We start from the raw sequence: 11,288 nt of genomic DNA, 5'->3' as shown, positions 1-11,288 counted from the left end.
AAGGGAGCAGAGGCACCATGCACATTATGGGAAGAAGGGGTTTATTATAGGAATGAGACTTTACCTGAAGGTGGGAATAGCTGGGGAAGTGAAGTTCTGGAAACAACTGTAGGATGATCAGGAAGGAGACACTAGGGCTTTGAGGACAAGCTGGGATCTCTCTGTGAACTCATCTGTCTGTCACAGTATCTGAAAGACATCTCCCCAGACGATGGCTAAGACTCTGCCTTCTGAATCTTACACCTGGGCCTCTTTTGGCTGACTCTAACTCAAAGCCCTGTCAGGAGAGGATTCTAGAAGCATACTTCCCGGCTTAACCAAACTGACTTAGCATCATCTAGCACATTAGAAAATCTTCGATGTAGATGAGACTATAACTGACCAGACATCCAAGCAGCAAAAGAAAGTCAGTGTCACATTGGCATATGTTTACCTTCTTATTTTTTGTGGCTATGTTGTAGCATTTTTGTAATATGGGTCTGTATCTATTTGTCACAATAGCACTTACAAACATTTGAAAACAGTAAATCCTTCAGAGCTGTACTCTAAGGACTAGAAAGAGTGCCTGATAACATAGTAGATGCTCGGCAAAAATTGGGTGAAGAAATGGATGCTGAATGACAAGAGTCCGTGTAGTGTAATCAACCCTTATTCATACATCCCAGCAGATATCTGACAAACTCTAGGAGCGTAAAGCGGCCTCATTCCTGTAGACAAGTAGGATGTAATTCTGTTCACCAAGACACTGCTGCTTTTTGTGTTCTGGCCATCACCTGAGAGGGGATGAAAACACCCTGTTTGCTCCTTCCAGGAGGGACCGATCCCTACCTTTTTGGGTGTCTTCCTTGCTCATGATGATCCCTTTAATTGCCTTCCTTCTTTATGCACGGGGTGGGGCAAAATACTCATGTTCATTCCATGAGACCTTCATTTGGGGCACAGCTGGGCCAATTAGATTCTCTCTCTTGGGAATTTGGAATTAGGACCAAGAAAGATATGAATCCATGATATAACATAATAACGAACACTACAAAATAAAAGGGAATAGAGGGGTCATCACTGATATTGGGACAACTGACAGGCAATTTAGGCCATTTTAATTTTTTACTTATAGTGAACACCAAGGAAATTTGAAAGCTTTTTAAAAGCAAGGAACAGAATGAGAGAAAATATTCATAAAGGACTTTATATCCAGAATGAACAAAGAACAGTAAGTAAAAGACAGATAGCCAATAGAAAAGTGGGCACGGGAGTTGACTAGGTCCTCCAAAACAGAAGTTACCGATATAGCCAATAAACATAGGAAAGAGTGTTTCACTTCGTAAATCATCAGGAGAATGCAGATGAAAACTATATACAGCATATTGGACAAAATGAAAAAGCTGACAATACCAACTGTTGTTAAGAATATAGGATGACCAAAAAAAAAAAAAAAAAAAAAAAGAATATAGGATGACCACAGTGCTCACCCATGATGGTGCGAGTCGATTGGGACAAACACTATAAAAACTACCTACTATTTGGGAATATTTACTAATGCTGAACATACAAATAACCTATCACATAGCAATTCCACTCACAGGTATTACCCAAGAAGACTGCATGCTTAACTTCACCAAAAGACATATTCAAGAATATTCATAGCAACCCTATTCATAATAGCCCAAATCTAGAAACTCATAAATGTCCATCGATAGTAGAATGGAGAAAACACATAGTGGTATAGTGACATATTGGAATACTGCACAGAAATGAGAATGAACTACAGCTACATATATAGCATGGATAAATCTCATAGATATTAGGTTGAATAAAAGAAATACTATATGATTCCATTTATCTAAAAAGCAGGCAAAACTATTGTCTGCTCTTAGAAGTCAGGCTATGGATTATTTGGGGTGGGTAGTAACTGGCAGGGCAAATGGATTCAGGAGCTACTAACAATGCTCTATTTCTTTATCTGAATCCAAGGAACATTTTAGGTTTGTGAGAAATTCATTAAACTGTACACTTATGATGCATGCGCTTTTCTTTACTACTTATTACACTTTACTATAAAGTCTAAAAAAATAATAACTTTTAGGAACAGGTTAGTTGCCTGTGTGCACCTAAAGTGGCCGACAACATCATCATTTAACTTTCCCGATATCCCAGATGGCAGTGAGGGCAGGGAAACCTTGGGGGCTCAGAGAGCCTCTCAAACTTGTTTGGATGAATATTTTCCAAGTCTGAGTTTACATAGCTAAAGAAATGCAAGCAATAATTTGACACGGAGGTGCCTGTGAGAGTAGGAGTAGAGGATGGGACTGACTTTAGCTGTTCCCGTATCTATCAGTGCTCCATCCAGGTCATCCTAAATAAATTTATAATCTATATTTAAAAATAATGTGCTTAATAAATGAACATCACTTCAATCATCTCATATAAACATCAGTATAAGAAAAGGTCCCATGCTTGTTATGCAAGACAGGTGTCCCAGCCAGGAACCCTTCCCCAACCCCTCGCAATCTGATCCCCATTTCCTAAAACCTCCCCCCTCTAAGGTGTTGCCTGAAGGCCGTTTTAACTGTTGGGACTCCTGGTTTGACTCTTGTGGTTTCAACGATGGAAAGTGGAAATACCCTCTGACAACATTTCATAACTCGTTAGTTCTGAGATCATTATGACAACTGGGTGGTGGTGGCAGGACAAAGCCAGTCAAGGCCTCACCGGGTGGCAGCAGCTCAGAACTGTCCCTGACCCTCCACAGAGCACAGGTCTCCACCGACGGCAGGACTACAGGTTTATACACCAGCCAAGTCTCTCTCTACTCTGGCTCTGCTCATCCTTTTACAAATCCCACTCAGATTCCCCACCGCCCCAGGCTGGCCTGCAGCTCACCCTCGCCGTGGTTCACACCCACAGAGCCCAACCTACGGTTTAAACGAGTTCCACTCACTTTATCCTAATGGGATTTTTGGCTGCTGTGCAAATCGACAGAGTGAACGTTTATTTCATTCAAGAGACAAAATAAGAAGTGGGATGTAATGAACTAATTTGTTGATTTATTCAGTCATGTGCCAGCATTGTGCTGCGCGTCACCGTGAATGGGAAAAAGTTAACTTGTGTACATCATCAGATTGCGTCATTTTCCTGCTTAAAATAGTCCAATTTCTACCCAAGTTAGAATAAAAAGCAAACACCTGGAAAAGCCTCGTTTAAAATTACAATTACTTTGTCTTTAGTTATGACTTATTTGAAAGTTACACAAAAATACAAAGGTGAGGAGATTGTTGAGCGTATGTCTCTTTCACAATGTTGCTCTTCCGACAAACAGCGAGAGAGCAAGCCACCCAGACAACTGCAGTTATTAACGCTCCCGCACCCCCGCACTAGAAGTCTTTTCCACCTAGCGTTGCTTTGCTACAAATTTCGCGAGAACACAGGGGTCCCTTCGGCCCCTCCCCGCGCGGCCAGCTGAGCTCCACCCACTTCTTGCCCGGCGATCTCCTGTCGTCATAGGCGCGCCGGAGCGCTTGCACAGCGGTGCCGGGGGCGGAAGTGCTATCGGCGGAAGTGATAATTGCGCGAGTCGTGGGTGGGATGACCGCGGGTCAGCTCCTTCGAAGGCTGTTGCGAGCACTTTCCAGTTCCATGGCTCAGAGCCGAATCGGTGGCGTGTCCCCCTCCAGGGGCATGCACGCGAAGCGCGGGCCTCGAAAGCTCTCCATCGAAGGAAATATTGGTAAGGGCCGGAAAGTGGCTGCCAAGCCTTTGCCTCCCCCGAGCTGGTGGCCGAAAGGCTGGGAAAGGGAGCTGGGCCAAGACCACCCTGCCCCCGCGATCTGATGTGACGGGGCCTTTCCCTTCCCAAAGAGGCCTCTTTGATTTTTAGGATGTCAGGCCTCAGTACTCTCCCACAGTCACGAAGTCCGTAGATAGCCCGGAGTTCCACCAGCTTGTTCTGATCGCAATGAATGCGACAAGGAGCAGGGTGTAATTTCTTTTGTTCTCCTAAAATAGGGATGTCGGATTTGGGGGGGGGGGGGGTGAAGTGCCATTTAAAATAGGATTTCAGATTTTAGTGTGTGTGTGTGTCCTATGCAATATTTGGGACATGCATTAGAAAAAATTATTATCTATCTACAATTAAAATTTACTGGCGTCCTGTATTTTATCTGGTAGCCCTACCCTGAGAGTTCTTAAAGTTCAGTTATTCAGATACCACTTAGAGTAATTTTACCATGTCTCTCTTCTAGTCCCATACAATTTAACATTTTTCTTAGAAGAAACTCACTTTTTAAACTTAAAACATGTTTTAAAAGTAACTGTTACAAGAGTAGAGACCCGGTATCTTAGATAAAAAGGAACCAAAGAAACAAAATGAAAGCATAACACTTCGGTTTTTGTTTTTGTTTTTTAATGTTTATTTATTATTGAGAGAGAGCATGAGCAGGGGAGGGACAGAGAGAGGGAGACATAGAATCCGAAGCAGGCTCCAGGCTCTGAGCTGTCAGCACAGAGCCTGATGCGGGGCTCGAATGCACAAACTGTGAGATCACGACCTGAGCTGAAGTCGGGCGCTTAACCGACTGAGCCACTCAGGCACCCCTGCTTCAGTTTAACGTTAATAAGTTCTGACTTGATGCTTTTACCTGCTGAGGTGCTGAATAAGTGTTGAAAATTGAAGACAGCCTAGAAGCCAACTGAGAATTTCTCGTTTTATTCATTTGACAAATAACCCTTTGAGCAACTTCCATATGCTAACACTGTTCTTAACCCTGAGGATATAGCACTGAACAGAACAAATAAAAATCTCTGCTCTCACGGAACTCTAGTAGAGGTAAATAATAAACAGTATGAATTAAGTAAACAATATATTAGATAGTAATGAATGTGATGGGAGAAAATTCAGGGGTGAGAGATTGAGGGAGGTTGCAGTTTTAAATAGGTTAGTCAAGACAGGCCTCACTGAGAAGGTGACATTGAGGCAACAACCAGAAGAAAGCGATGCAACCATGTGAATAACTGGGAGACTCTTCCAGGCAGAGGGAAGACCAAGTGCAAAGGCCCTAAGGTGGATAGCATGTTCAGGGAACAAGAAGAAAGCTGTTGTGGCTGGAGTGGAGTAAGCAAGGGGGAGAATGGGAGGAGATGAGGTCCAAAGGTAAGGGGTGACTGGATTGCATAGGCCTTGTAGTCCATGTTGGACTTCTACTTGCCACTGGAAAAGATTTGCGCTGTCACGTGACATGATTTGACTTAAATTATAAGAAGGTGACTTTAGCTGATATGTTGAAAGTAGGGGTCAGGTGGTTATTGCAATGGTGAGTTGCAGTGAGTTCGAGCAGGGTGGTGACCGTGGAGGTGGTAAGAAGCAGTTGGATTCCAGTTACATTTTAAGGCAGGGCAAACTGGATTTAGTAGCAGATGTGGATGGAGTATGAGGTGAAGAGAGGTCCGTGATCACTCCAATCATTTTGGCCTGAGCAACTCGAAAAATGGGAGTTCCAAATTTTCATAAATGGGAGAAGAACGAGAAGAACAGACTGAGCACAGAGGATGGTTTCAAGATTTTACTTTTAGTCGTGTTAGGTTTTTGTATGCTTGGTAGATATCTGAGTGGAGATGTTGATGAGGCAGTTTGATATATAAGTCTGGAGTTCAGAGTCTCCCTGGACTGGAGGTATAAATGTAGATGGTATTTGAAGCCAGGAGACCTTGTCGTGTTGATGGAAAGGACTAAGCCATGGGGCAGTTAGATGGAAGAAGGAATCAGGCAAAAGAAACAGAGAAGGAATGACTACTGAGGTAGGAGAAAAACCAGAAGAGAATGATATCTTGGAAGCAAAGTGAAGAAGGTGTTTGGGGAGTGGGCATGTTCAACTGTGTAATGCTGTTTAGGTAATGGAGCTTTTTGGTGAACTTGAGAAGAACGGTTTTTAGGGGCAGTAGGGGTGAAAGTCTGATTGGCATAGGTTCAAGGAGAATGGGAGGTGACAATGGATTCAGACAACTACAAGTTTTCCTAGAAAGGGGAGACATGGGGTGGTAGCTGAAATGGGAAGAAGGTTTGAGGGGGTTGTTTCCGTTTTTTTTTTTTTTTTGTAAGAGGTATTGGATCATATTTTTAAGCTGGTGGAAATGGTCTAGTAGAGAGGGCAAAAAAATTCGTGAAGCAGGAGACAGGATATAATTACTGGAGTGATTTTAGTAAGCAAGGAGTGGAATCTCTTGCCGAAGTGGAGAGAGGTTGGCCTAAGCTAGGAGCAGAGTTTATCCCTAGGAACAGTGTGCGTGGCAACATAAATGAGTACTGACTCGAGTAGGTGTGGTGGGAACTTGGGGAAGGTCTTTTGGTTGTTTCCTCAGTGAAACGGGAAGAAGGGTCAGCTAAGCAGAGTGAGTGTGAGGAGAGAGGCAAGACATGAATTAGTCTAGTGAGTGAGCAAGAGAAATGTAGAGAGTTGCTAGGCAGCATTAAGGACCCACTTGGACTTAGTGGTCATGAGTTTAAAGTGAGATCAGTCACCACATCTGTGTGTGTTTCTGCAGCCAAATCAGAAACATCAAAAAGATTGAGAAGGGAGGGTCCTGATGGTGTTCAAGATGTTCTGCCTTTGGGAAACGTGCCTCTAAGGGAAGCTCTGTTCTCAGAGCCCACAGAGGTACCAAAGTACTTCACAAAAGAAGTACTTGGACAGGCCATGAGGTGAAGTTTGATTTTCCTGACCAATTTTCCTGACCTTTGGGTCTTAACCTTTGTAGATGGATGTGCTTCTGCCTTGGTTTCTCCTGAACCAAGACTTACCGAATATGTGCTGTGAGACTCACATGTGATACAGTTCCTGTCCTTTAAGAAGCTCATAGCCAGGTGGGAGGAGCAGACTTGTAAACATCATTCCTGTACCATGTGATGAGTGCCATGTTTGCTTGGGCATGGAAACTCAGAATCTCTGGGGTAGGAATTCCCAAGGGGGAGATGAGAAAGGAATGTTCCAGGTACAGGAAGTAACACTTGCCAAGGCAAAGCCTGAAGAAACATGCGGTTTTAATAACAGGGATGTACCTGTGTGGCAGAACAAGAGGGTGGAAGGGTAGAGTTTCCAGATGTCGAACAACCTTGTGGACCATGCTGGTAGAGGGACCGTGTGGGGGAGGGTACTGAAGATTTGAGGCCGGGATGTGTCACAACCAGATTAATTTTAAAACAGAAATTGGGGGGCGCCTGGGTGGCGTAGTCGGTTAAGCGTCCGACTTCAGCCAGGTCACGATCTCGCGGTCCGTGAGTTCGAGCCCCGCGTCAGGCTCTGGGCCGATGGCTCGGAGCCTGGAGCCTGTTTCCGATTCTGTGTCTCCCTCTCTCTCTGCCCCTCCCCCGTTCATGCTCTGTCTCTCTCTGTCCCAAAAATAAATAAAAAACGTTGAAAAAATAAATAAATAAAAAATAAAACAGAAATTGGCCAGAATGAACAAATAGGAAGGTCCATAAAACAGGCACTTTCTTTATATGTCTTGTTTGCTGCAGTACCCACAGTGTCTTGTATCATTGCTCTGAGTGAATGAGCAGGAACAGAATTTGGAGTAGCTAGACTGGTTTTGTGGCTGCTGTTGTAGTAGTGGTAGTGTGGGAAGATGCCGGCCTGGACAGAGGGAATGGAAGGACTGAGAAGAATGGAGTCATTTGAGAGAGATTCTTAGAAGTGAAATTGACAGGACTAGGTGGCCACTTCTAGTGTAGAAGATGACAGTGAGGCTTTTAGTTTGGACACTGACTGGAAACTGAAGATGGGAATAAAGGAAGAGGAAGTCTGGGGAGGTAAGAGTGACATGTTTAGTTATCAGGTCCCTCTGAGGCATACAGAGATAGATGTTCTGGGGTAGATTAGGACATGTGCCTGAAATCCAGAGGGATGGGACTGAGCTTTCAGGTATGGAAGTTGTTGATGGTGGGGGTAGCTGTTGAAGCCTTGGAAGTGGATGCACTTGCCCAAGGAAAGTGTGACTAATGACAAGTGGACTGGGGGACCCTAATCTGGCTGTTTCTGGTTTTACCTCCTACAACTCTCCATCACCCCACACAGCCTGGTGACTGTCCTCAGGCGGAATTAGTCACTGCCTCCTCTGTGTGCTCCCATAACATTTTGTACCCACAAATGCTGCAGCACTTGACTTCTGTTGAGACCTTCCCTGGGTTGGCGGCTTGGTGTTTTGCTCATCTTGGCATCACCAGCACTTAACCCCTGCCTGACCCATTGTATTCTTCCAGTGTTGACCACATGTTTGGCTCCTGTGCTTTGACATCCACGTGAAAGGTAGTCACTGGTGCCCACGGAAGGAATATGTCAAACTGCTTTACAATCCTAGTCAGGACTGAGCTTGTTCTCTAATCACAGGTGGCATCCCCAAATAAATGAGTACCCATCCAGGAAACCTGAATAGAGGAAGGTAAACCCTTGTCCTGACTGAAGTTAGATATGTTTAGAGGGGCTTTTCTAGTAGTCCTGCTGCTCCAAGTCTTGTTGATCTGATCCTGTAAGTGCAGACACCCTGCTCATGTGTCTGGTATGAGCTGTGAAGCCATCTGCCATGTGTGATGGAACGTCAGAAACTTGGTGCCTGAACAATGCCTGAAAATCTAAGAAATACTTAGCCTATCTTCTAAGTGTATTCATGGCTACAGTATATTATTGCCTCCCAAAGCCAGTTATTTTGTAATTACAAACCTCAGTTGAACAAAGGATTACCATATGAAATACTGGCAGTGAGTGATCTCAGACCATTCTCACTTTGATTTTCAAAGACCCAACCGAAGCAGAAGAAACTTCATCACTTTTACAGTCTAGAGGCTTGTATATAAAGCAGCGGAGAGAGCTTCCCTAATAGCATGTTTCCTGCATTCTAACATCACTAATGCTCATCTTTTGCTTTTATTGCGTGTAAACAACTGGGCAAAGAATCCTAGCGGAAAAGAGACTATTTATTCTAAACGTTGTATATTGGAGTGTTCGTTTCTGTGATTCGCCTCGTTCCATCCATCTCCATTCCTAGGACCTGGCTAGGTACTCAGGATGCAAAGGGAACAAGGCCAGTCTGTCTTCAAAAAGCAAGTGGAGAGAGTGATGGGTCAACAAATAATTACAACGTAATACCTTGGTACATCAGAGAAGGCAGTAATTAGCTCTGCCTCCAGGTGACGTGGAGCTGGAGAGAGTTCAGGAGGGTTTCACGGAGAAGGAGGGAGTGAAAGGATGAATCCTGTAGTGGGCAAAGTGGGGGAGGAAGGTGTTCCAGACCAGTGAGGGTCTCATGCTGAACAGAGTGGTTTGGATTGTTCGGATTGTTTGCTGGGAGCTGGGAGCAACTTTTTTTTTGGTAAACATAGTTTTCCCTAGGAAAAACATTAAAAGGAATGAGGGCAAAAGTGTATTATGTTTCTTTTAAGCCTGCTGAGTGATTTTTGTTACGTTTGCCCAGCGTGCTTTTAGGCTCAGAGCCTTTCTGAACCTAGGTACTTTGTTTCACCGGTGGATTACGAACTTTTTGAGGGCAGGATCTCAGCCTAGTTCATTTTATAGTACCTACTAGTTAGTAGCGATTCCATAAACATCTCATAAACATCTGGTGAGCGAGTGAGTGAGAGGTGAATGTGGCATCACATGCAGTTCCTGAAGTAAAGGCTTTCAATTTTCTTTGGAAGACTTTTGTGTTTAAGATAGACAGTTTTATATATATTGCCTTTGTTTGCTTTTTGGTAAAAGGTTTCAGAATTGGATTTTTGCCATGTTTTTCATTTTGTTCAGGAGAGGAAAATGCTTGGAGGTGATGGTATGTTTAAGAGGCTCACATGAAATACAGCTGTATTAAATTTAAAATAATACATTATTTTGGACATTACACTCTGACTGCTAGGTTTTAGCAGAATGTAGCAATAGCAGGCATCATAGTTTATAGAAAAATTTGTGGAAGAGAGAAAGGAAAAGATGGACATTAGCAAGAGAACTCTTTGGTGCAGCTTGTGGAATGACAGTCTTGGTGCTAATAAAAATCAACATGTTGAACTAATATACTCTAAGAAAGTACCTTCCGCCCTTTTTCAAGTCATGGCGCATATAGTAAAGTTCAGTAATAGCCAAGGCCTGAAGGGAAGGTTTGATTCTGCGATCTGATACCTCCCACATTTCATGATATTAAAGAGTATATTGAAAGATAACAGTGAACCTGGGATCCAACTATCGTGATAATGATATCATAAGAAGCTGGTGCTGTGCACAGAGACCAGACAAAGGGAGGACTTTTTCTTGTTTGCCCAGTGTTGCATAAAGAGGAATGGCTTTTGGTGGACATGAGTGTTCTGCTTGCTAGGAGGAGGCCAATGTAGCAGGAAAGAAGCAGATGTCACCACTCTTATGAAGCCCCTGGAACACTTTAAAACATTTGTCTTAAAAAAAAAAAAACAAAAAACTAACACAACAACCAAAACCCCAGCAGGAAGAAGAAAAACCTGTTATGATTAGGTATTATATCACTAAAAAAAAGTTATGTTGTGTGTGCTTTTAAAATAAATAAATAACTGAATTATCTTTTAAAATTATTCCATATTTGTGGCCTATGCCTGGCACAGCTGAGTTCCATTAGAACATGGTTTTAAGAACTACTGCCCTATGGCAAATGACCCCGGCTCTCTGAGCCCTAGAGCAACATGGATGGCACAGCTCTTAGGACCTGCCACCACCATTTACTGTCATTCTTTGCTGAAGCCAGCTTCTGATTACTCAACTGACTTTCCAGAAGCTTTCGAATGGGCACTGGGGTGCAGGGTAGAGCTGTTGCCCTGGTGTAATTATTCCAGTAATTGGAACTGTAGATTTCCCATTACATCAAATTTGTTGCCATTCTGGGTTTTGTGTGCTTAAATGGCCTGAGTCGATTTCTCAGAGTCCTGACTGCCCTTAGATGAACTAATAGTGTCTGATCTCAGAGGTGAAGTTGACATTTTCTAACCCTGAGGGCCCTTCCTGTCCATCTGCACTAGTTTTTTAGATTGTTTTTAACGTTTAAAGCATTTAATTCTAACAGTCACTTAATCCCAGCCATCTCAATTACCTTAATCTTTTCCTGTTAATTAAAATAGCTTTTCACTGATAGGCAGGAACCATGTTCTAGATTTAATCAACAACCTGCAATCTAAATATTGACCATCTATGCCAAATATTTTAAGCTAGAGACTTTTTAGGGCAGGCAGACATCTGATAATATATAAACTCAACCAATTTGTAATTCCTCTCAGTCTCTTAGGTACTTCACGA

General features: G+C 43.2%; 1 protein-coding gene across 5 annotated transcripts in view; it reads left to right on the top strand.

The window, feature by feature from the left end:
* The first annotated feature begins 2,994 nt into the window (after nucleotides 1-2,994).
* Nucleotides 2,995-11,288, top strand: part of DGUOK (deoxyguanosine kinase) — a 30,749-nt gene continuing 22,455 nt past the window's right edge. The window contains exon 1 of one of the 5 annotated variants that reach the window (XM_058683679.1): nucleotides 2,995-3,016. Coding sequence is in view for 3 of the 5 variants with exons in the window: in XM_058683676.1 (XP_058539659.1) it covers nucleotides 3,583-3,724 (142 nt within the window). In the remaining 2 variants the exon portion in view is untranslated. Of the gene's footprint in view, nucleotides 3,017-3,486; nucleotides 3,725-11,288 lie in introns of those variants that run through there. The other 4 variants (XM_058683676.1, XM_058683677.1, XM_058683675.1 and 1 more) reach the window with 4 other exon arrangements.

Source organism: Neofelis nebulosa, chromosome 9 (assembly GCF_028018385.1).
Source record: "Neofelis nebulosa isolate mNeoNeb1 chromosome 9, mNeoNeb1.pri, whole genome shotgun sequence".
Lineage (NCBI taxonomy): Eukaryota > Metazoa > Chordata > Mammalia > Carnivora > Felidae > Neofelis > Neofelis nebulosa.
Note: the sequence above shows the minus strand (reverse complement) of the source record. Positions and strands in the feature narration are given on the sequence as shown.